At 45.7% G+C, this 26489-nt stretch overlaps 1 protein-coding gene across 3 annotated transcripts in view; it reads left to right on the top strand.

The window, feature by feature from the left end:
- Window positions 1-6016, top strand: part of LOC149441740 (semaphorin-6D-like) — a 339406-nt gene extending 333390 nt beyond the window's left edge. For all 3 annotated transcript variants that reach the window (XM_089656952.1, XM_089656950.1, XM_089656951.1), the window contains one exon: window positions 1559-6016. In XM_089656952.1, coding sequence (XP_089513078.1) covers window positions 1559-2802 — 1244 coding nt within the window. In that variant the 3' untranslated portion in view covers window positions 2803-6016. The remainder of the gene's footprint in view (window positions 1-1558) is intronic.
- The last annotated feature ends 20473 nt before the right edge of the window (window positions 6017-26489 follow it).

Here is a 26489-nt window from a genome sequence, read left to right as displayed (position 1 = left end):
GCATCTTCCATAACCATGTTAGCCAGTAGTCTCCAAACTCTGGGGCCAAATGCGGCTTTGGTTGGTCCTTTGAACAATATTCCTCCCACTGACACCAATGATGGGGCACCATGTCTACTACATCCTCCTATGCCATAGGTGTCAACCAATGATGGAGTACTATTCCTCCCAATGATACTAAAATGGGGCACAATTCCTCCCACTAAAATCATGGATGGGGAATTGTTTACTTTCACTGATGATGAGGTTTTTTACTCCCACTGGCCACAGTCTGGCCCTCCTAAAGCCTGAAGGACATAAAACTGGCCCTTTGTTTAAAAGGTTTGGAGAACCCTGATATAAACCAAGTAAGATGATCAGGACAGCCTTACTCATACAGTATATTAAAACTTCCCACACATTTTCATAACATTGCAACAAAGCTTCAAATCAGCCATTAACTCATTTCGAACCTGCAAGGTCTTGTTCCTTTGTCCCTTGGTGGTATTTAATAACTCATCTGTTACTTAGTCATCTTGAGCAGCAAGAGAAACTTTCCTGACACTTGCTAGGCACCATCCTAGTCCTGCTGGGCAGCCATGTTGAAAACTGGGGCACTTGTACTTTCTCAGTTGGGAAGGAACCCAAATAACCGGCAGCATACCTGGATGGAGAACAGGCATGAACATGCGACAAAGTCCATTGTTTGATATTTTCCAGGTTGGCAGAAGCCTGTATGGATATTGATAAACATTTTCATTTTTAAAAGGTCTGTTCTGGGAGGACACAAAAGGTTTTCTATAAAAAAACTACAAATTTTCTGCTAAAACACAGTAACTAAGATGTTCTTCTCTTGAAGGAGTGGCAACTAGTAAACATAATGGCTGCCTGCACTGTGTGTAGGTGGCAGACACACTATAAGTAAAGCTGTGCTCTCTCGTTCCTGTCTCTTCTGTCTCTTCTTAAGTTTGAGCTGCATTCTCCGGAGAATAAAATGAACACTTATTTCCATACTAAATAATCTCCAAAACCCGAAATCTTTCTTGGTAAACAACCTTTAATATGTGCCAGGAATTTGGGAACAAATGCGTACTTCTGTTGTCAAGGGAAAAAACACTTGAGATGAGGAAAACACAAGGGATTTAGATTTTAAAAAGTGCAAAAAGAGACGGTGGAGAAAAGTTAGAAAATATGCTAACCCCATTCACCCCTGGAACCTAGGTAAGGGTGGCAAAATAATTATTCCAGCGGGAGATCCTGGGAAAGCTGAGGATCCCAAATTTTGTGAGAACATGTTTCTGTGATGTGCAGGAGTGTCTTTTTGCAAGATTTGGGTTCTACATCATTCCCAGGATCTCTTGCTTGAAGGATTGGATTGTCACCTTGGCCTAGGTGCATGGTGGAAAGGAGGTGAATTGTAATACAAGGTGCGCGTTAAGGAGGGACACTAGCGGGTAGAATAGAATGGCAAGTCAATATTGTGCTAACTGATGACATTTTTGCTATACTGTAAAAACAGATTCAGGTTGTATAATTTTTGAAAAACTTTTCTGACCTTGGTTTTCTGTTTCTTCTAAAGGTGTGCGTCAGGAGGCTGCAGGCAATGACTCCACCAAGACAGTCCATTTCACGTTCCTCATCGGGTGTGTCTTTGTAGCCTTTGTGATAGGAGCCATCTTCTCAGGCCTTTTTGTGTCGTGTTACTGTAACCACATGTTTCAGAAGAACAAGCACATTGGGAAGGACCCAGAATCCAATCTACAACGGCCTCTATCTTTGAGGAGCCTAGCAAAGATGAATGGACTTTTAGAAACCCAGTCAAAGGAAGGAATGGAAGCAACCTCGCCAAAGCTCTACACTACCCTACTGCATGGAGACAAAGAGCAGCAAGCAGAAACAACCAAAACTGGATCAAAAGACCATCCTGAACTATCTGGACTCCCCACCCCAGAATCCACTCCAGAATTGCCAATGAAGAATCTTAAAGCCTTCAAAAACCAATGGGAAAGAAATCAGAATTGTAACAATGCCAAAGAAATCCAAAGCAAAAGTCCAGTTTTCCATTTTCCTGTCTCAAATTCCCAGGTCTTTCAATTTCCTAGCACAGTTGCCCTCCCGAGCAGCATGCATGGGTACGATCAGCCTCTTTCTAGCTATGCAGATGATAAGAAGATACCCAACTGTGAAAGGGCTCTGATTCGTCATTCACAGTGCTATCTTCCCAAAGGGGTTGAGGTGACAACTCTAGATGAACTTCTAAAACATCTTCCGGAAGGTGGTGGCTCACCAAGAAAAATGTCTGGCATGATGGCTCTTAGTCCTCAAGCTGTCAGTCCTCATTCGCCTATGTCATTCATGAACAGGGTCCAGCCCCAAATTCCTGACACTGAAAGCGCTCCTTATTACAGCTCCTCAACTCTTCCCAGAGACAGTCTGCCCAGAAGATTGGACATCCCACCAGATGTCAATCCTCAATCCTGTGTGGAGAAACAGTTAAGGCACCCTTCTCAAAGACATTCTCTATCCTCCGGGCACAAACTCATGAACATAGGTCCAGGACCACTGATTTCCAGGCAACATAGCCTGGGTCAAGCAACCAGACAACATCCTCCACCACTTCTCACAAGGATGCACTCTACAGGCACCCCAGTGCCAATGGAAAGCCACAATGTCTATATCTCCCGCCAGCATAGCTACACAGAGCAAACTCCAATGCAGAGGGGTATGGTAAAAAGGACCTTGTCCTTGAGACCAGAAGTATCATCTGCCCCTGTGTTTCTCCCATCATCCCCCATAAAGGATGCAAATCAGTTTCAGTATTAAGACACATGTTTGGCTGCTCTACCAACCAAAGGACACTTAAGACAACTCTAAACTCAGTTGACAAAATGTGAAAAACGATGCTGTGAACTTTGCCTTGGTGTTCTGAAACTTCCTTGATCGCAGCGACATAGAACTAATATCTACTGTCACGTCATCTCCAGCAAATATGAGTGTCGCGTAAAAGGACTATTATGTGTTGGGAAACAATGAACAAATCTATGCCACCAACACATTTTTGAACTGCCTTGTTCTATGTTGGAGAACCTGTGGAAAGCATTTCGAAGGCAGATGACTTAATGTTAACATTCAAGTATTCTACCTAACTTTGAAAGCCTTTAGTGGGAGCAGATGTCCTTCACATGATGACATCCAGTGGCCTGCAATCAACTATGTGCCTGGATCCTGAAGAGTAAGTCCCATTTTCTGGTAGATGGGCAGCACTTAGTGAGGCAAATAAGTCAAGCAACATCATAGGTCATCCTTAAAAATGGATAACTCCACTAAACGAACCTGTGTCCCTGAGCCTAAGCAGGCCCTGAATGAAGAGCATGAACCTGGCTCTCATGAACTTAATGGCAAACTTGGTTGACATGAATGGATACCTCAAGAGGAATAGATCAAATGTAAATTAATTTATATATACATCTATGTATATATAGAAAGATATATATATATATTTCACAATCTAACTCCATATAAACGGAGGTTTTATTTTACCCTACTGTGTAGGAGCAAGAAACTAACTTCTATATTAATAATTCTGAAATGTATGGACTGAAAAAAGATGAAGAAAAAATTTAATGATGGTGCCTGAGCTAATACACCCTTGTGACCCATCCAGTCATGTGTAGGTAACAAAGACAGACCGCAGCACCATAATTTTCTCACCACATCAGTATCGCAACAAACTGACCCGTACTGGCTGTTCCTTAAATCACTGGTGACTGGCTACAACTCAAGATCGTTTGAGTTGAGGGTGACGTAGAACAGCCAACCTATAAGCACTGTGTGCTTAAAGTGAATGGGGTTGACTCTTTTTCCTTGTTTGAACCATGAAAGGTCGGATGGAGGTGGCCAAGATGGAGACACGCTTGGCCTTGTGGCTTTGCCCCCATTTTAAATCCAATTAGCTCAATGGATAGTCTGTGTACATGTGTGCCTTATTTCAACCTAGTATTATGAACAGTGAGATTGTAGCAACACAAGTCTGTGATTATTTTGTCACTGAGGGGGTTATTTTTTTTTTTTTTTTTTTGCAACGGTGCTTTTTATCTTGTGGAGCATCTCAGCTTTCCACACGTGTACACTGTTGAGATTTTTGCTCCTTTGAGGCCGTAATGGGCAGATCGAGGACATTGGGTGCCTTGGATTAATTTTGTTCCCCTTCTTTGCTTTGGCTTGCTTCCCCAGTGCTTTAAAAAAAAAAGACTGATGACCTCCCCAACCCCAAGACATTACCAGTAAACCTATCTGTGAACAAACTACATCTTACCAACCAACACTGGTACTCCAAAGTATACATGGATACACTGTAGGCCTCCTTTGGCTCATTTTAACACTGCCAACATTTGCTGTATAATTATGAAAGTAAGAATTGTATTAAATATCTAGTCATCAAACTATGGAGTATGTTTGGAGCTAGCAGTAAAGTTTCAAGAGCCATGCTAGTGTCCTTCAAAAGTACTTTTTAAAAAAGTAATTCTTTGATCACCAAGACTTGAAAATGTATAAAATGTACACTTTCCGGCCAAAAGTTTGTAAACACCCTATCATACCTACTATATGGCCAAAAGTCAAATGATTGGGTTTGGGGTTTCCAATCAGGGGTATTGTTAGTACTCAAGTATACAAAAACATTTTTTAACAATTCTGATTAGGCCAACTTGATCGAGTAGAGTTGGCCTCGTAATAAGTGATCTAATTCATTCCATAAATTTGAGGCCTCGGCCTTCTGCAGGCAACATGAGTTCCTCCACAACAACCTCATCAAACCATCTTAAAAGAGCTGGTTTTGTGCATAGGGGCAGAGTCAGAGTCCAACGTTGTGGCAACATTTTAGGAAAACGTTTAGTTCCGACATGACTCTGCCCCTATGCACAAAACCAGCTCTATTAAGATGGTTTGATGAGGTTGTTGTGGAGGAACTCGTGTTGCCTGCAGAAGACCCAGGCCTCAAATTTATCGAACACTTGGAATGAATTAGATCACTTATTACGAGGCCAACTCTACTCGATCAAGTTGGCCTAATCAGTTTGGTGTAGAGGATCTTTGACTCAGAGCCCTGACTTCAACCCAACTGAACACCATTGGGATGAATTGGAACCCCAATTGCAAACTTCTCATCAATTGACCTTGCAAATGTTCTTTTGGTAGAATGGGCCGAAATTCCAATAGACATCCTCCAAAATCTTGTGAAAATCTTTCCCTGCAGAATGATGGCTGGTATAAGCTGTAAATGAGGGGGGAGGGGGGAATCCATACTAATGGTCATGGTTTTGGAATGGTATATATCCAGTAGGTGTGAAGTTTTGGTGTTCACAAACTTTAATATAGTGTATATTTAATTTGCATACATACTTTGTTTTTGTAAACGCAAAGGTTGATGCTATGCTAGCATTACTTGTAAGCTGAAGTGACCTTGACAAAAGAATGGTTTCCTGCTGGGTCTTCTCCAATAGGTCCTAGGGAAGATGTGGTGGATTATAATCTCTCTCTGGGGGGATATCTCTCCTACCTGATCAGAGAGCATCTTGGAAGCTGCACCATCCTCCTTCCTAAAAAAAAAAAAATGCCTCACTCCAAGGCCAAGCTACCAACCCTTACTGTCCAACAATGTACACTTGAAGGCTCACTTGCAACAGATCCACAGTAAACAAAAATATATATATATATATATATATGAACATATGTGATTTTGTTACCTTTTTGGATTGCAATTTAGTTAGTAGGTAATGAGCACCCAAGACAAATTGTAAGGTTGTGTACCATGCAAAATGTACACAGCATCCCGAATCACAGAATTTCACCCTCATTTTCCCTCATTATAAGCGCAATTCCCCCACCCCAAACCCACAGGCTGTGCTGCTCACTTGAGTCAATAACCTTTTGTCCCTGCGTAAGGACTGGCGTCATCTGCATTTTTATAAAGACATTGAATGTACAATTTGTAACAAAAAAAATAAAAAAGAAACATGAAATAAAAATTCTAAATGTTCTTTTACGGGTCTACGTGTCAGCCTAGAAAGCGTTCTTGTACACGTTGTATGTGGTTGGTGCAAATGTAAAAAAAAAACGAAAAAGGGGACTTCATCACAAAAAATCGAATTGTATAGACAGGAAATTGCATCACATTCAACACCAGCAGAAAGACTTGAAAAGCTGCGGTGCAAAAAGATAACCTCAGAGACCTATGAAGACCTAAACCTATTACAAACCTTGGACTGCATGTTGAAATCATCCAGTTGTCGAAAAATATAGGCAGATAATGTACATTATACACTAATGTATAATGGGTTGTAGATATAATAACTTTTAGCAAGGGTTCCTTTAGACTGAAGGGGTTTTTCAAGGGTTCCTCCATGTTGAACAGGTTGGGAAAGGCTGGTATAGCGGTCGCCCACCTCCAGAAGCACCAGTTCATGTAGATATAGTAACTTTTAGCAAGGGTTCACTTAGACCAAAGGGGTTTTTCAAGGGTTCCTCCATGTTGAACAGGTTGGGAAAGGCTGGTATAGAGGTCGCCCACCTCCAGAAGCACCAGTTCATGCAGATATAGTAACTTTTAGCAAGGGTTCCCTTAGACCGAAGGGGCTTTTCAAGGATTCCTCCATGTTGAACAGGTTGGAAAAGGCTGGTATAGAGGCCGCCCATCTCCACAAACACCAGTTCATGCAGATTTAGTAACTATTAGCAAGGGTTCACTTAGACCGAAGGGGTTTTTCAAGGGTTCCTCCATGTTGAACAGGTTGGGAAAGGCTGGTATAAAGGCCGCCCATCTCCACAAGCACCAGTTAGTGCAGATATAGTAACGTTTAGCCAGGGTTCCCTTAGACCGAAGAGGTTTTTCAAGGGTTCCTCCATGTTGATCAGGTTGGGAAAGGCTGGTATAGAGGCCACCCATCTCCACAAGCACCAGCTCATGCAGATATAGTAAGTTTTAGCAAGGGTTCCCTTAGACCGAATGGGTTTTTCCAGGGTTCCTTCATGTTGAACAGGTTGGGAAAGGCTGGTATAGAGGCCACAAGCACCAGTTTATGCACACCATCTCCAATAACTCAGTCTAGGGGATGTCTTTTTGAAGAACTTTAAACAGGAAAAGGGTTAGGGCATATGATACTCCAAAATTCTGCCCAGTAACAGGAAGACACTCTTCCCCAAGCTCCCATATATGGATTCTGCTGAGGACACAGGGGAATTGCCAGTATTCTGATACGCTATAAGAGCCATCTCAATCCATAGCTTCCTCTGGCACTTACATCTCGCAGTCACCAGGGATCACAATTCAGGGTCAGTACTCACAAGTCCCCAGGACAGCTGTACACCATCCAGCTTCCTCCAGACATTTCCCAGTGAGGGAGACAATCCTTCTCCAGACCAGATCCCATAGGCCAGCAAAGAACAGATACGCAGTCCATAGGCTGCCCCAGAGGCTTTGGAACTCTCCCCGAGGAAGAAAGAACAATCTCACCTGGGCTCTAAACTATTTATCACACCCGCAGCCACCTTCTGAACAGCACTCTCCAGGGATTGGCCAGGGCATGATAATTATTCAGACCGATTAATTGACTGTCCCAGGCCCATAATCTGGAAACTTCTTCTAGAAGCAGGGGGAAGCAGTCAAACTCTCAGCGTGTGAAACCCTGTATAGACCAGAGCAAACTGCTCCCTTGACAACAAAAGGAGCCAAAAATTAGAGTTACCCAGTATCCTACCCTAGCAGGGTGCTACACTTTAATAACATGCAGTGTTTCATGCGTTAACTTGAGTTTCATCAAGGCTTCCAATTCTTCTATATGGGCTGCCAAAGTATGGCAATGGACCAAAAACTGGATTTGGGATTTAATTTAAAACTCCACGCAATCCAAGGCATGTGCATTGTGTCGCTCCACAACGCTGGTCTGTTGGCACTTACTAAATGGATGGTACTAGAACACCCGTCACAGAGTGCCATTTTACCACACGTTATCGCAATACATAGATGTAAGGCCAACTTCAACATCCAATGAGGAGCCTTGGTGAGTGGGTGAACCTAAATTTACTTTAAAGCTGAATTCCAGGCATGGTCATTTTTACATAGTTACATTGGTCCAATTTAGACCACTGTAACTATGTATATACCATACCTGTGGGATCCCAATAGAAGCTGGAAATCCCTGTATTAGGCATCATCTCCACTAGCTTCTGGATCACATGCCGAGTGGCTGACCTGTTGCATTGTGAACATAGGAGGTTGTTTGTTTGGAATGGCTGTCATTTCAGGGTCTTGAACATGCCCATAGCGTCTGTCTCAATGGGCAGAATACAACCTGGCCGGTCTGCACCCAATGCAGAGGATTCCAGGAAGGTTGGCATGTCCTGTCCCTACTCGTCTGGAACCTTTCCCTACCGCTATTAATTTTCCCTTACAGACAGGTGACTACGCTACCCAATCGTAAAATGCTTGCCAAGCCTGGGAGCCAGGGTCTTGAATAGAGTCACATGGGGCAGCAGCATCCAACTGGATCGCTTCTCCAGTGACCCAGGAAACCATAGAGGAGTGTGTTCCTCCTGCCTTCCTCTCCCTCTGCAATGCTGCTGCGATTGAGCACCACCTGCCTATACATGTTGCATCTTCTCAATGAATGCAAAGCTTTCTACGATTGGACGAGGTGGTCCAGCTCCTCCACTCATCCCCTCACCCTCACACAACCTTTCAAGTAGCTGGCGAATCGAAGGAAAGTACTAGTATAGAGCAGGGCTGCAGATAAGGTGGGGCACCTGTCCTTGTGTATCGGTCCTGGGCCAGCAGGGGGCAGTAGGGAAATCAGATGTGGGCAGGAAAGGGGGTAATTGGTGCAGCGGGAGGCAAATACAGGAATGAATCCCCTTTGTGTCTGTCCCTGCAATGTCGGCCTCCTTCCTCTACTTCCCACCAGCTTTCAGCTGGAAGAGACACGCAGGAGATAGGCAATTGACGCCCCCCTCTACTGCACCAATAACCCTCTCTCTGCACCATCATCCATTTTATACTGATCACTCACTGTGTTCATTGATAACTGAAGAATAGTAGACTGTGTTTACTATGCTTCTGTTTGTGAATGAACAGGAGTCTTTGTACAAAGTGCTTTCTTATCATTCACTGTCCAGTGCAGCTGAGGCTGCAAAGAAGGTGATGGTGGAATGTATGTCCCTCAAAAGTGAGACATCAGGGGTCTGTTTATACCCCTGATCATTCATCAAAGCCCCCCCCCAGCAGAATTCTGTAAATAAAATACTAAAAATTTGTAAAAAAAGATAAAAATAGGAAGGGTTCATTTACACAGGTTCTCTGGTTCTACTGCTGATTTCACACTCAAGATGGCGGCACTCAGCAGCAGTCTCGAGGCTTTTTAGAAGTCTACACAAGGGAAGCTTCTACAGGTAAATTCCATGTCTAAAATATAGGAAGATTGTTGTTGAAATGAATGGTCTGTCAACAGGTTCTCTTTGAGTTACATAACACAGTAGCCGTATCCATCCCAAGCCATGGGAGATGAAGAAAATGCAGAGTTAAAGAAAGGCCAATTATAATGGTGAAAGATTAAAGAAGTGCTCTGAAAAGAGGCTCTATGGTGACGCATAATAGGTCAACTCATTTGGAGACCTCAAGAAAAATAATCGACTTGCCCCTTTGATATTATTCCCTGGCCCCTCGCTGCTGCTGCCATTCTCCAGAATCTAATTCTGTGTATTTTTCAATCACTGTAACGGGGAAGCAGCATGAATACGAAACAGCGGTTGGAGTGGAGGTGTGAATATATTCATGAGCCGAGCTCCAGAAAGGAAATGAAAAAAGAGATAGGAATGTTACGAGTCACAGAGACTGGGCTGGACAACAACAAAAAAAAAACCCTTCTCGAGAGGGCATCTAACCATGAGCCGTCATCTGCTGAGAGGCCTACATGGTTACATAGTCTATTTCTGTCAATTCTCCAGGGTGATCGGTTATTGGGTGCTGAGAAACAGGGGCGGACTGACAACTCATGGGGCTCCAGGGCCATAGGGGCAATCCCAAGGAATGGTCAAAATAGGTCAGATATCCTATCAAAAAGGTCACCATGAGTCAACACTTAGTAGTTTAACTGACTAATATTCCTCATGTACCTAGAAACATGACTTTGATAGACAAACAGAATCCCACCCCTTTAATTTCTAGTCAATGTAGCAGCCACTGTTTTAATCTTGAGAAATCCCTAGCAATGCCGAAGTTTCTATATTTGCCCAATAAATCAAAAGGGATGGTCACAACAGATCCAAAAGGTCACCATGAGTCAACACTAGGTAGTCTCACTACTAGGTAGTCTCATTAGCAGGGGCGGACTGACAGCTCATGGGGCCCCCGGGCAAGAGGGGATCATGGGGTCCCTGTGTCCTTGCCCAAACTCAAAAAAGCCTTTGAAAAAGGTACTGGGGCATCTCATGGGGCCCACTACTGACCCCGGCCCTCGGGCAGTGCCCGTATTTCCAAATGGTCAGTCCACCCCTTCTCATTAGTATGTCTCTGTTGCCCAGAGACATGGCTCTCCTACCCTGAGACATGACTTTGATAGACAAGTAGAATCAAACCTCACAACCAACATTCAGCCATATGTACCCAGGAGCAGCTCAAACATTTGACATGTTGTGGCTGAGTTGGTTGCAAGCTAGTCCTAAAAGCTTGGGTACTGGATTTGAGTCCCTCAAGGGCATCAAATGCATAGTAGCAGAAGGTTACATTGGCATCTGACTACAGTGGTCATGGTTTCAATCTCCTGGAAAGATCCCTAGCAAAGGTTCTATATCTGGCCAATAAATCCGAAAGAAAGCTCCAAAGGTCACCATGAGTCAACACCAGGTCTCACAGAATTTCTCTCCTGTCCAAAAAATGACTCTCCTACCCAAACATCTGACTTTGATAGACAAACAGAAGCCCACCCCACAACTAATATTTGGGTCCCAAGGTATAGCTGAAACATTTGACGTATTATGGCTAAGTTGTTTGCAAGCTTGTCTTCAAGGCTTGGATGCTGGGTTTGATCCCCTCAAGGACTTCAACTACATAATAGCTTCAGACCATCCTGAACTCAGCGGCTAGACTCATCCACCTCACCAACCGCTCCACCTCTGCCACCCCCCTCTGCCTCTCCCTCCACTGGCTCCCGATTGCCCAACGCATCAAATTTAAACTTCTAACCCTGACCTACAAAGCCATTCACAACACTGCCCCTGACTACCTCACCAACCTGATCCCCAAGTACCGCCCTATCCGTACCCTTCGCTCCTCACAGGACCTCCTTCTATCCTGGTCTCCTCCTCCCATGCACGACTGCAAGACTTCTCCAGGTCCTCCCCCATCCTCTGGAACTCACTGCCCCAATCCATCAGACTGTCGCCTTCCCTCCTCACATTCAGGCGCTCCCTCAAAACCCATCTCTTCAGGGAAGCCTACCCCACCCTCACCTAATGGCCATTCTCCCTCTTTTGTCCCACCCCTCATTCCCCTCAGCCCCTTCCTACTGTACCATTACCCCCTCCCTCCTAGATTGTAAGCTCGAAAGAGTAGGGCCCTCTTACCCCTCGTACGTTGTTTGTTATTGTTGTACTGTGCCATGTATTGTCCCCCCTATATTGTACAGCGCTGAGCAAACCCTTTGGCGCTATATAAACTTGATGTAATAATAATAGAATGGTAAAATGGCATCTGACTACATTGGCTGTGGTTTCAAATTCAATCCCCTCGAGAGATCTCTAGCAATACTGAAGCTTCTATATCTGTCCAATAAATCCCAAGGGATGATCACAACAAGTCAACTATCCAAAGGTCACCATGACACTAGGTGGTTTCAATGACCAGTATTTCTCTCCTACCCAAAGACATGACTCTCCTATGTAAGACATGACGTTGATAGACAAACAGAATCCCGCCCCTTTCATTTTTAGTCAAAATCCGGAGAAAAAATTGAGCCTCGTTTAATACTACGTCTCTTTATTTTCCGCGGCAGTTAATCGTATTTTTCTCTTTGTCATCCACCGTGCATTGGAAAAATGGCAGCTGGAATTTGGTTGTTCCCGGCAAATTAGTTCCTTCAGACTTTTTATATATTTAAGCTTTATGTGTGTTCGGAAGCTACACATTTTCATCTCTAAATGCAATCATGCAAAGTATTTTCTCCAATCTTGTCTGAAAGAGATACTGAGCATTGGGATCCATTCAGCGAGACGAAATATGTATACAACCTGAACCGGCATGAATAAGCTTTTGTGTACAGCGATTTTAAAGTGCTTTGTGTGATGTTTTGCAGCTGGTGTGAAAAGCCAAGGAGGCAAATGACAGAATGTTCTTAACGCTGGCTGCTTTTTGTATGGTGTGGAGATAATTCGATCAAAAACACTTTTGCTGGACGCCATGTAGAAGGAACATAATAGATATTTTATTCAATTCTGAAAAGCTATTTAGTGTGGTGATCACCTGCCATGTAGACCAGAGGGGTCCTGGTACATTGATGATGATGTGACCGGTAAAATATGTGTCTTCATATGCAAGGGGAGGCAGAATCTCCACCTAGACCAGGGGTGGGCAAACTTTTTGACTTGAGGGCCGCAATGGGTTCATATATTGGACCCGGGGGCCAGACCAAGAGTAGATGAATGATGTGTATGTGTCATCCATAGTAAGTATAGTAATATTCCCCCATAGTAAATATAGTAATTAATCCCCCATATAGTAATTAATCCCCCATATAGTAATTCATCCCCCATAGTAATTCATCCCCCATATAGTAATTCATCCCCCATATAGTAATTCATCCCCCATAGTAATTCATCCCCCATATAGTAATTCATCCCCCATAGTAATTCATCCCCCATATAGTAATTCATCCCCCATATAGTAATTCATCCCCCATAGTAATTCATCCCCCATATAGTAATTCATCCCCCATAGTAATTCATCCCCCATATAGTAATTCATCCCCCATATAGTAATTCATCCCCTATATAGTAATTAATCCCCCATATAGTAATTCATCCCCCATATAGTAATTCATTCCCCATAGTAATTCATCCCCCATATAGTAATTCATCCCCCATAGAAATTCATCCCCCATATAGTAATTCATCCCCCATAGTAATTCATCCCCCATATAGTAATTCATCCCCCATAGTAATTCATCCCCCATATAGTAATTCATCCCCCTTAGTAATTCATCCCCCTTAGTAATTCATCCCCCATATAGTAAGTCATCCCCCATAGTAATACATCCCCCATAGTAATTCATCCCCCATATAGTAATTCATCCCCCATAGTAATTCATCCCCCATATAGTAATTCATCCCCCATAGTAATTCATCCCCCATATAGTAATTCATCCCCCATAGTAATTCATCCCCCATATAGTAATTCATCCCCCTTAGTAATTCATCCCCCATATAGTAAGTCATCCCCCATAGTAATACATCCCCCATAGTAATTCATCCCCCATAGTAATTCATCCCCCAAAGTAATTCATCCCCCATATAGTAATTCATCCCCCATAGTAATTCATCCCCCATAGTAATTCATCCCCCATAGTAATTCATCCCCCATATAGTAATTCATCCCCCATAGTAATTCATCCCCCATATAGTAATTCATCCCCCATAGTAAATCATCCCCCATATAGTAATTCATCCCCCATATAGTAATTCATCCCCCATAGTAATTCATCCCCCATATAGTAATTCATCCCCCATATAGTAATTCATCCCCCATAGTAATTCATCCCCCATATAGTAATTCATCCCCCATATAGTAATTCATCCCCTATATAGTAATTAATCCCCCATATAGTAATTCATCCCCCATATAGTAATTCATTCCCCATAGTAATTCATCCCCCATATAGTAATTCATCCCCCATAGTAATTCATCCCCCATATAGTAATTCATCCCCCATAGAAATTCATCCCCCATATAGTAATTCATCCCCCATAGTAATTCATCCCCCATATAGTAATTCATCCCCCATAGTAATTCATCCCCCATATAGTAATTCATCCCCCATATAGTAATTCATCCCCCTTAGTAATTCATCCCCCATATAGTAAGTCATCCCCCATAGTAATACATCCCCCATAGTAATTCATCCCCCATAGTAATTCATCCCCCATAGTAATTCATCCCCCATATAGTAATTCATCCCCCTTAGTAATTCATCCCCCTTAGTAATTCATCCCCCATATAGTAAGTCATCCCCCATAGTAATACATCCCCCATAGTAATTCATCCCCCATATAGTAATTCATCCCCCATAGTAATTCATCCCCCATATAGTAATTCATCCCCCATAGTAATTCATCCCCCATATAGTAATTCATCCCCCATAGTAATTCATCCCCCATATAGTAATTCATCCCCCTTAGTAATTCATCCCCCATATAGTAAGTCATCCCCCATAGTAATACATCCCCCATAGTAATTCATCCCCCATAGTAATTCATCCCCCAAAGTAATTCATCCCCCATATAGTAATTCATCCCCCATAGTAATTCATCCCCCATAGTAATTCATCCCCCATAGTAATTCATCCCCCATATAGTAATTCATCCCCCATAGTAATTCATCCCCCATATAGTAATTCATCCCCCATAGTAAATCATCCCCCATATAGTAATTCATCCCCCATATAGTAATTCATCCCCCATAGTAATTCATCCCCCATATAGTAATTCATCCCCCATATAGTAATTCATCCCCCATAGTAATTCATCCCCCATATAGTAATTCATCCCCCATATAGTAATTCATCCCCTATATAGTAATTAATCCCCCATATAGTAATTCATCCCCCATATAGTAATTCATTCCCCATAGTAATTCATCCCCCATATAGTAATTCATCCCCCATAGTAATTCATCCCCCATATAGTAATTCATCCCCCATAGAAATTCATCCCCCATATAGTAATTCATCCCCCATAGTAATTCATCCCCCATATAGTAATTCATCCCCCATAGTAATTCATCCCCCATATAGTAATTCATCCCCCATATAGTAATTCATCCCCCTTAGTAATTCATCCCCCATATAGTAAGTCATCCCCCATAGTAATACATCCCCCATAGTAATTCATCCCCCATAGTAATTCATCCCCCATAGTAATTCATCCCCCATATAGTAATTCATCCCCCATAGTAATTCATCCCCCATATAGTAATTAATCCCCCATATAGTAATTCATCCCCCATAGTAATTCATCCCCCATATAGTAATTCATCCCCCATAGTAATTCATCCCCCATATAGTAATTCATCCCCCATAGTAATTCATCCCCCATATAGTAATTCATCCCCCATATAGTAATTCATCCCCCATAGTAATTCATCCCCCATATAGTAATTCATCCCCCATATAGTAATTCATCCCCCATAGTAATTCATCCCCCATATAGTAATTCATCCCCCATAGTAATTCATCCCCCATATAGTAATTCATCCCCCATAGTAATTCATCCCCCATATAGTAATTCATCCCCCATATAGTAATTCATCCCCCTTAGTAATTCATCCCCCATATAGTAAGTCATCCCCCATAGTAATACATCCCCCATAGTAATTCATCCCCCATAGTAATTCATCCCCCATAGTAATTCATCCCCCATATAGTAATTCATCCCCCATAGTAATTCATCCCCCATATAGTAATTCATCCCCCATAGTAATTCATCCCCCATATAGTAATTCATCCCCCATATAGTAATTCATCCCCCATAGTAATTCATCCCCCATATAGTAATTCATCCCCCATAGTAATTCATCCCCCATATAGTAATTCATCCCCCATAGTAATTCATCCCCCATATAGTAATTCATCCCCCATAGTAATTCATCCCCCATATAGTAATTCATCCCCCATATAGTAATTCATCCCCCACAGTACTATTCCCCCCCCCCAAGTAGTAAGCCAAGTCCCCCCTGTGTCAATTCACTTACCTTTGCTCCGCGCGTTCCTCTCGCCGTGTTCCCGCGCCGTTCCGGTCCGGGCCGGTCCGGGCGGACTGTGAGAGGAGCCTAGCTCCCCTCACGTTCCTCACGCTGCCCCGCCTACACACATTCTGACAGCCGATGTTTGCCACGCTCCGCGGGCCGGATTAAAAGGTCCGCCGGGCCGTAGTTTGCCCATTGCTGACCTAGACCAACAGGAGCTTCTGCAAAATCAGGACTTGTAGGTCTGAATTTTTGAGTGTTTGAAACAAGAACTGTCTGGACTGTCTATAGCAATCTGTATCTTGCTTTCCTTGGCCATGTACAGGAGAGACCAGGGGCGGGCTGACCATTTGGAAACTCGGGCACTGCCCGAGGGCCCAGGGTCAGTAGGAGCCCCATGAGATACCCCTGGTACCTTTTTCATAGGCTTTTTTTAGTTTGGGCAAGGACACAGGGGCCCCATGATCCCCTATTGCCCCGGTGCCCCATGAGTTGTAAGTCCGCCCCTGAACATGTCAATATCATCTTAAAAAGTTTTTTCAATTGGCAGATTTGAATAAAATAATCTCTGGTGATCCTGCCATAAAGGACCTTGCTCAGACACTTCCTGTTATAGGGTGTCAACCCTCTGTCCCTGTCTAATAATTGTGCTCAAGCGTTGTCACCCTGTCGCATGGGCTTCCAATGGCAACTACACTGGTCATTTCAGCAAGCATTGCATAGTTAGGGTCCATGAATGAAAAAAAATGTGAAATGATTTTATTTTTTCAAAGAATGGCGATTGCTTATGATACACAGTGCAAAATAATGGTCGTCCAATTAGGCATTATATCTGTTTTTTACGAAATGCAATAATGAATGTGTCTTTTCATTATGCCTGGGATAGGTAAGGTGACCCAAAACATATGAAAGTAAGAGAAAGCAGGGGCGGACTGACCATTTGGAAACTCGGGCCCGGGGTCAGTAGGGGGCCCCATGAGATGCCCCTGGTACCTTTTTCATAGGCTTTTTTGAGTTTGGGCAAGGACACAGGGGCCCCATGATCCCCTATTGCCCGGGGGGCCCCAAGAGTTGTCAGCCGCCCCTAGGAGAGACAGATAGATTAATCAACTTCTACCTAAAACTTTTTTTACTTACTACTCTTAGAGCAGTGTAGGATGTTAGATTCATTTAGGTAGCTCCTCTGTAATCAATGGAGCAAGGGGTGATTGTTTAGGCCTGCTCAGTGTTTCAGAGGCTGTCACTCTGATTGCTTTCTCCTGTATTGTGGAGGATTCTAGAATTATAGCGGGAAGAAGAACAGAATATTTTTGGGACTCCAGCCAATCCCTGAGAAGGTATATCTAGTAGGTGGCTGAGGAGTCCATAAATACGCTCCGTTTCCGCCACCCCCCTCTGCCAATCCCTCCACTGGCTTCCGATTGCCCAACGGATCAAATTCAAAATGCTAACACTGATGTACAAAGCTGTCCATAATACTGCCCCGAACTACATCACTGACCTAATATCCAAATACCACCCAAAACGCACACTCCGCTCCTCACAAGACCTCCTTCTCTCTAGTTCCCTGGTCTCCTCCTCCCATGCCTGCCTCCAGGACTTCTCCAGGGCATCACCCATCCTCTGGAACTCCCTACCCCAACCCATCAGACTATCACCTACTCTCCTCTCCTTTAGGCGCACCCTGAAAACCCATCTCTTCAGGGAAGCCTACCCTGTCCCCTGCTAATTGCCGATCTCCTCATCTCTTCCTACCACTCCATCCCCCACAGCTATTTCCTCCTGTGCCGCCATCCCCTCCCTCCTAGATTGTAAGCTCCAAGGAGCAGGGCCCTCGAACCCCTCGTGTATCGCATTGTATTGGTATTGTATTGGTATTGTTCTGTCACATGTATTGTCTCCCATTGTAATGTACAGCACTGAGCGAACTGTTGGCGCTTTATAAATACTGTATAATAATAATAATTATTATTATACAGTATTTATAAAGCGCCGATAGTTCGCTCAGCGCTGTACATTACAGAGGGGGACAGAACATGTGACAGAACAATAACAATACAATGTGATATAAGAGGGGTTCGAGGGCCCTGCTCCTTGGAGCTTACAATCTAGGAGGGAGGGGATGGTGGTACAGGAGGAGATAGCTGTGGGGGATGGAGTGGTAGGAAGAGTGGAGGAGGTCGGCAAGTTAGCAGGGGGTGGGGTAGGCTTCCCTGAAGAGATGGGTTTTCAGGGTGCGCCTAAAGGAGAGGAGAGTAGGTGATAATCTGATGGGTTGGGGCAGGGAGTTCCAGAGGATGGGTGACACCCTGGAGAAGTCCTGGAGGCGGGCATGGGAGGAGGAGACCAGGGAACTAGAGAGAAGGAGGTCTTGTGAGGAGCGGAGTGTGCGTGTTGGGCGGTACTTGGATATTAGGTCAGTGATGTAGTTCGGGGCAGTATGGTGGACAGCTTTGTACGTCAGTGTTAGGATTTTGAATTTGATCCGTTGTGCAATCGGAAGCCAGTGGAGGGCTTGGCAGAGGGGGGTGGTGGAGATGGAGCGGTTCGAAAGGTGAATGAGTCTGGCAGCCGTATTCAGGATCGACTGAAGCGGGGATAGCCAGCGGCGAGGCAGGCCAGTGAGGAGGGAGTTGCAGTAATAATAATAAATAGTCTAAGGCCTGAGGCAAGGGAAAGAATTCCTGGGTCCAGTCCTGCTGGAGAAGACCTCTGTGCAGGGCCTGAGCTCTTGGCACAGGAGTGTTAGAAGTCCCAGCTGAGCTTTTGCTTGGGGCCTATTAGCAAACTTAGTCCTGGATTCAGTTTGGATCTGGAGAACCTCACTGGAGAGAGCCAAGAGGAAGCTGGGGGGAAAAGTGTCTTATGGTAGTCTGAGCCTGCATCTTCCTCAGAAGAGACTGGTGGGTATCAGAAGGAGACCACGGATGATCCTGTGGCAGTGTGAGTAGATGATCCAAGTGCTGGAAAGTCAGTGACTGTGTGTAGCTTTTGGTCCCTGTGAGAAGTCACAGTAACTGCCAGCATAGAGATCCTGTGGGACATTTTTGTACAAGTTTAGCAGGATAGTTAAGGTCATTCATGAAAGTCATCAGTTTTGGGGTAACCAATGCTCCCCTTCACCCCATCCAAGTTCAACATTCCAATAAAACCCTAAAAAGATACCCCTAGACTGTTCCTTTGAGCCAGTGGAAGACTGTGTGTGTTTTAACTGGGGGAATGGAACTAAGTTCCCAGTGGCTCTTTTGTGCTACACTTTCAATGAAAAGAGAAGGAAAATAGTAAGATATTGGTTGTGGTAGGCAACGCAGGCCATCTAATATGGTTCTTCCCAGGTATTTTTTCAGCGGGAACGCGGGAGAACGTAGTTCCGGCATATCCAGCACTGAATGTATGTAATGGCAAGGGGTGCTGGGGTGTGCTGGAGGATCTATTGTTGCTGGCTGCTTGGTGATCTATTATTACTGAAGGGAATCTATTTTTTGTGTGGTGGTTTATTGTTGCTGGAAGGGGTCTACTGTGGAGCGAGGGGTCTATTGTCTTGTCTATTGTTGCTGGCTGCTGTAAAGTCTATTGATGTTGGCTGCTGTCTGTTGTAGCAGCTGGGGGTCTATTTTGTTTTTGAGGGTCCATTGTTTCTGGAGGATTCTATTGTTACTGGGGAAGGGGGGGGGGTCTATTGCTTCTGGCTGCGGGGGATCTATTTTTCTGTTTTGCTTGTTATCATTAACAAACTCCATACAAATTATTTAGCACCACAAAATGATACTTGGCTCGGTATTCTCTTAGAGGAGAGGTACTGGGAGGTGGATAGGGGGTGGAACCAAACGACGGTGCTCGGAGGTGGGTAGTGGGTGGAACCAAGTGACGGTGCTTGGAGGTGGGTAGGGGGTGGAACCAAGTGACGGTGCTCGGAGGTGGGTAGGGGCTGGAACCGAGTGATAGTGCTCGGAAGTGGGTAGCGGGTGGAAGCAAGTGACGGTGCTTGGATGTGGGTAGGGGGTGGAACCAAGTTATGGTGCTTGGAGGTGGGTAGGGGGTGAAACCAAGTGACGGTGCTCGGAGGTGGGTAGGGAGTGGAACCAAGTGACGGTGCTTGGAGGTGGGTAGGGGGTTGAACCAAGTGATGGTGCTTGGAGGTGGGTAGTGGGTGGAACCAAACGACGGTGCTGGAGGTGGGTAGGGAGTGGAACCAAGTTACGGAGCTCAGAGGTGGGTAGGAGGTGGAACCCAGTGACGGTGCTCGGAGGTAGGTAGGGGGTGAAACCAAGTGATGGTGCTTGGAGGTGGGAAGGGGGTGGAACCAAGTGATGGTGCTCGGAGGTGGGTAGGGGGTGGAACCAAGTGACGGTGCTCGGAGGTGGGTAGGGGGTGGAACCAAGCGACGGTGATGGAGGTGGGTAGGGGGTGGAACCAAGTTACGGAGCTCAGAGGTGGGTAGGGGTGGAACCAAGTGACGGTGCTTGGAGGTGGGTAGGGGGTGGAACCAAGTGACGATGCTTGGAGGTGGGTAGGGGGTGGAACCAAGTGATGGTGCTTGGAGGTGGGTAGGGGGTGGAACCAAGTTACGATGTTCGGAGGTGGGTAGGGGGTGGAACCAAGTGACGATGCTTGGAGGTGGGTAGGGGGTGGAACCAAGTTAAGGTGCTCAGAGGTGGGTAGGTGGTGGAACCAAGTTACAGTGCTTGGAGGTGGGTAGGGGGTGGAACCAAGTGATGGTGCTTGGAGGTGGGTAGTGTGTGGAACCAAGTTACGGAGCTCAGAGGTGGGTAGGGGTGGAACCAAGTGACGGTGCTTGGAGGTGGGTAGGGGGTGGAACCAAGTGACGATGCTTGGAGGTGGGTAGGGGGTGGAACCAAGTGATGGTGCTTGGAGGTGGGTAGGGTGTGGAACCAAGTGATGGTGCTTGGAGGTGGCTAGGGGGTGGAACCAAGTGACGGTGCTCGGAGGTGGGTAGGGGTGGAACCAAGTGATGGTGCTTGGAGGTGGGTAGGGGGTGGAACCAAGTGATGGTGCTTGGAGGTGGGTAGGGTATGGAAACAAGTGATGGTGCTTGGAGGTGGGTAGGGGGAGGAACCAAGTTACGATGTTCGGAGGTGGGTAGGGGGTGGAACCAAGTTACGGTGCTCGGAGGTGGGTAGGGGGTGGAACCAAGTTACGATGTTCGGAGGTGGGTAGGGGGTGGAACCAAGTTACGGTGCTCGGAGGTGGGTAGGGGGTGGAACCAAGTTACGATGTTCGGAGGTGGGTAGGGGGTGGAACCAAGTTACAGTGCTCGGAGGTGGGTAGGGGGTGGAGACAAGAAGTGACTCAGATGGAGGGAGTTCCTGTACCTATTTTTTGAGAGAAAAAAAGCCTTCCAATGGAAATCTTCACAAATAAGGTCCCAATATTACTTTTTTCTTATGGTCCATAATGGGATTCAGCTGTTGTCCTGCTGCCTAGTGCCCTAAAAAAAGTAGTAAGTTGAGAACTAGGTCCAAAAATGGCAAATGGGTTTCCGGAGATGTCCACAGCCACTTGATGAAGGGCAGAAGATGTAATAATGGTTGATTTCATGCTTTACAGTTGACAGGAACATTGTAAGCAGTAAACTCCGAGCTAATGTTGTGGAAGAGCCAGAGTCAGTAACTTGATCCGGGTCGGTATCGGAGGCCTTACTGCATCAGCTTAGAGGAATATGACAGGAGTTGGAGTGGAACAGGTGTGCTGGGCGACCATGAAGCATAAACAAGGGGGGGGGGGGATTCATATAGATTGGCAGGAGGTCTAATCCCTCCAACATGTGTGTGGCTGATGTCATTGGCTTTGGATGCCGCACATCTTGAAAGGACATTAGCTGCTCCATGCTTGTAATTTGAAGCTGTCTTGGAAGGGTTGGGGGGGAAATAACAATATACCTGTCTAATCCGGTGACAGCAAATGGGCCTGGACCCGTATTAACTGACAAACAAATTGGTGGCTTGGTATTTTAAAAGGTCACATCACCTAAATCTGGTTTTTAGTGGTGAGGGGGGAGGAGAGAAGGAGAGGAAAGAAGATGGAGAGGAAAAGAGAGCTAGAGGAGAAGGGAGGAAGAGGAGAAGAGAGGGAAGGGAGAGAGAGGAGAAGAGAGGGAAGGGAGAGAGAGGAGAAGAGAGGGAAGGGAGAGAGAGGAGAAGAGAGTAGTGGAAAAGAGAAGAGGGGGCGGAAAGGCAAAGAAAAGGGCGAGGCGAGGGAGAAGTAGAGGAGAATAGAGGAAAGGAGTATAGAGGAGAGGAAGAAGGAAGGAGAGGGAGAGGATCAAGAGGAGATGAAAGGGAAGTGGAAAGCAAAGGAAAGGAGAGAAGCGGAAGATGCAAGGAAATGATGGGAGAGGAGAGGAGAAGAATAGAAAGTGGATCAAGATGAGATGAAAGGGAAGGTGAAGAGATAAGTGGAAACCAAAGGAAAGGAAAGAAGAGAAAGATGTAAGAAAAAGAGGGGTGAGGAGAAGGATAGAAAGTGGATCAAGATGAGATCAAAGGGAAGGTGAGGTGATAAGTGGAAAGCAAAAGAGACAAGAGGAAGATGCAAGGAAAAGAGGTGAGAAGAGAGGAGATCAGAAGGAGAGAAATTGGATCAAGACGAGATTAAAGGGAAGGTGAAGTGATAAGTGGAAACCAAAGGAAAGGAAAGAAGAGAAAGATATAAGAAAATGAGGGTAGAGGAGAGGAGAAGGATAGAAAGTGGATCAAGACAGGATTAAAGGGAAGGTGAGGCGAGAAGTGGAAAGCAAAAGAGAGAAGAGGAAGATGCAAGGAAAAGAGGTGAGAGGAGAGGAGATGAGAAGGAGAGAAATTGGATCAAGAGGAGGCAAAAGGGAAGGTGAGGCGATAAAAGGAAAGCAAAGAAAGGGGAGAAGAGGGAGACACAAGGAAAAGAGGAGTGATAGGAGAAGGGGAAGAAGAGGGGAAGAGGGAGAAAAAAAGGGAGAAAAGGGACAGGAAGAGTGAGGAGGGGAGTGGCAAACACAGGAGAGGAGGCAAGGGAAAAGAGGAAGAGAAAGAAAAGAGAAGAGTGGGAAAAGGAGAGGAAGAGTAGGAGAAGAGAGTGGTAGAGGAGGAGAGGAAAGGGAGAGGAGGAGAATGGTGTAGAGGAGCTGGAGAGAGAGAAAGAGGAGGAAAGGGAGAGGAGGGGTTGGGAGGAAAGAATGAAGAGGGAAGAGGAGGAGAGAGGGAAGAGATGGGGAAGGGGAGAAAAGGAGAAGAGACAAGAGTGGGAGAAGAGGAGAGGAAGAGTAGAAGAGAGTGGTAGAGGAGGAGAGGAAAGGGAGGGAAGGAGAATGGTGGAGAGGAGCTGGAGGGAGAGAAAGAGGAGAAATGGGAGAGGAGGGGTTGGGAGGAAAGAATGAAGAGGGAAGAGGAGGAGAAGAGGAGAGAGGGAAGAGATGGGGAAGGGGAGAAAAGGAGTAGAGATGAGAGTGGGAGAAGAGGAGAGGAAGAGTAGGGGAAGAGAGTGGTAGAGGAGGAGAGGAAAGGGAAAGAAGGAGAATGGTAGAGAGGAGCTGGAGGGAGAGAAAGAGGAGGAAAGGGAGAGGAGGGGTTGGGAGGAAAGAATGAAGAGGGAAGAGGAGGAGAAGAGGAGAGAGGGAAGAGATGTGGAAGTAGAGAAAAGGAGGAGAGGAAGATTAGGAGAAGAGATTGGTAGAGGAGTAGAGGAAAGGGAAAGAAGGAGAATGGTGGAGAGGAGCTGGAGGGAGAGAAAGAGGAGGAAAGGGAGAGGAGGGGTTGGGAGGAAAGAATGAAGAGGGAAGAGGAGGAGAAGAGGAGAGAGGGAAGAGATGGGGAAGGGGAGAAAAGGAGAAGAGATGAGAGTGGGAGAAGAGGAGAGGAAGAGTAGGAGAAGAGAGTGGTAGAGGAGGAGAGGGAAGGGAGAGGAGGAGAATGGTGGAGAGGAGCTGGAGGGAGAGAAAGAGGAGGAAAGGGAGAGGAGGGGTTGGGAGGAAAAAATGAAAAGAGAAGAGGAGGAGAAGAGGAGAGAGGGAAGAGACGGGGAAGGGGAGAAAAGAAAAGACAAGAGTGGGAGAAGAGGTGAGGAGAGGAAGACAAGAGGAGCTGGGTGGAGGGAGAAAGGAGAGAAAGAAAAAGCAGTGGAGGCAAAAAAGAGAGGAAAGGGAAAGAAAGAGCTGGAAGAAAAGGGAGAGGAGGTAAGAGTAGAGGAATGGGGAGTTAGCCTGAATGGGGAGTTAGCCTGGGTTCACACTTCTGCGGTGCAGCCAGGGGCGGACTGATAACTCATGGGGCCCCCCGGGCAATAGGGGATCATGGGGCCCCTGTGTCCTTGCCCATGCTCAAAGCACACCCAAAAATGCCTATAAAAGGTACCAGGGGCATGTCATGGGGCCCCCTACTGACCCCGAGCCCTCGGGCAGTGCCCGAGTGCTCGAATGGTCATTCCACCCCTGGGTGCAGCATATTGCGTGTGATTTGCACAGGAATCGCACCACATTCCTGTGCAAACCACATTAAATTTCTGTGCGTAGCGATTTGAGCCGTACATTTTGTATGGCTCGAATCGCACCACATCCGCACCAGAAAGGTGCAGGACCCTTTTTTTGGTCTGCACTAGAATCAGATAGCATGAGTATTCACACCCATGCAATCTGATTCTGCACATCGCACCGCGTTTTGCGAACCGATTTTGGGGTGTTGTTAACATACACCCCCGCAGCAGTTAGCATGAACAGGGTGCGATTGTGATGCGGTGCAGAACTCAAACCGAAATCGCGGCGAATTCCGCACCTCATCAGCGTGAACCCGGGCTAAGAAGAGAAGAGAGGGGAGGAATGGAATTGCAAAGAGATATGAAAGTATAATGTGAAAAACATGGGGAGGTGGAGAAGAGAAGGAGGAAGAGGGTAGGAGACAGAAAAAGAGAGAGAGCAGAGGAAAGGAGAGGAGAGAGCAGCAGAGCTCAGTGGGAGAGAAGCAGGAGAGACAGAGCAGGATGGAAGGAAGAGATAATGACATAGAGAAGGAGAGAAACAAATGCGAGGTGTAAAAAAAGAGCGCAAGAGACCGAGAAATGGATCTGGGAGCTGCACATTGATCAGGGTACAAATTACAGGAGGCATTACAAGCTGCCTCCTCAGTGTGATTTATCCGCGGGGATTAATAAATATTAAATACCTCTTTTACGGATCGACCTGATTTACAGGCATGACGGCTAAGTATTCTCCATACATCATTTATTATACCTAATGCCGCTGTCCAATTTCCTTCATGCTTAGAACAGCTTGTATCATTTGCACAGAACAGGCTGTCCTTAATCAGACGAGATCTACGCAGCGCCCCTGCTCCAACCTACCGCAGCTGTTCCTTCCTCTGCCGCTTGTACATGAGTGAAGCACGCTTCTTGGCTTTACAAGTTGTGGTGGAGCTCTTACGTAAACCATGGCGTGACCATAAAGCGTGACCAGAATCCTGGATGCCTCAATGAAAAGAAAAGGGGTAAAAACTGGTGGAGGCAAGCCTTAAAATGTTATAGTAACTGCCATGACAGGTTCTCTTTAACACTTGACAGGTTCTCTTTAACACTTGACAGGTTCTCTTTAACACTGTAGGGATTGTAAAGCGTAAACTAAACCAAAGATCGTCATGTTGTGAAGATAGCTTTACCTTTTTGCTATTGCAGACACTTCCCCTTGAAGGTTGAGTGCTACAGTTAAAGGGCCCCTCCGCCGGCAGACTGATGGTGTTTAGCTAGGGTCTGTTTGACTGTAGGTAGGCCCTATAGATAGCTGTCCAGTTATGGAGGGGGTCTGTGACGGGAGTGACTTTGGGGGGTGGGGGGGACCCCTGTCTCAGCTCTCCATATCCCTATTATGTGTAAGTCACCCTGTGCCTCTTAGGGGTACAGGGTGGAATGTCCTGATATTGTGTAGACATGTATAGGTGAGGGTTGGTCATCGTTTACTGCCATGTGGCGCATCCCATTGTTCTATTGTGTGTTTTGCTTGGGAGCAAACTATTATGGGATGTATGCGCCTATGTGTATTGGCTTGGTGGGGGGTGTTTCCGGCAGCCCTTCCTCCTGATGGGGTTGTCTGCTGATGTGTCTCTTGTTGCTAGATTTGGTTTGCCCCACCCTGTGTCCATATGCAGGGAGGTGGGTTGTTCCCTTGAATGTGTATATATCTTGTATCTATGTTAAAATAAAGCAATATATCTCCTGGTTTCCTTCAAGTAAGGTGCTGTCTTGTCTTGTATAGCCAGCAGTGGTGTCCTTGGATCTGTGTTCGGACAGGGAATACCTTAGTGCAGTTGGGGTCTGGTTCCGTTACAGGGTCATCACTGGAAATGGTAAGGGAACCCATCATTTACCAGCAGCTTCTATTACATCAGGCCACTGATTTTTGGAACACTTTGGGACACACCAATGACGATAAATAAGGTATCTTCACAAAGTGTTCCAAAAATCAGTGGCCTGATGTAATAGAAGCTGCTGCTAAATGAAGGGTTCCCTTACCATATCCAGTGATGACCCC

This window comes from Staurois parvus, unplaced genomic scaffold (assembly GCF_062004578.1).
Source record: "Staurois parvus isolate SC_StPar_1 unplaced genomic scaffold, SC_StPar_1.0 ptg000951l, whole genome shotgun sequence".
Classification (NCBI taxonomy): domain Eukaryota; kingdom Metazoa; phylum Chordata; class Amphibia; order Anura; family Ranidae; genus Staurois; species Staurois parvus.
The sequence above is the reverse complement of the archived record's forward strand: the minus strand, read 5'-3'. Positions and strand labels throughout refer to the sequence as shown.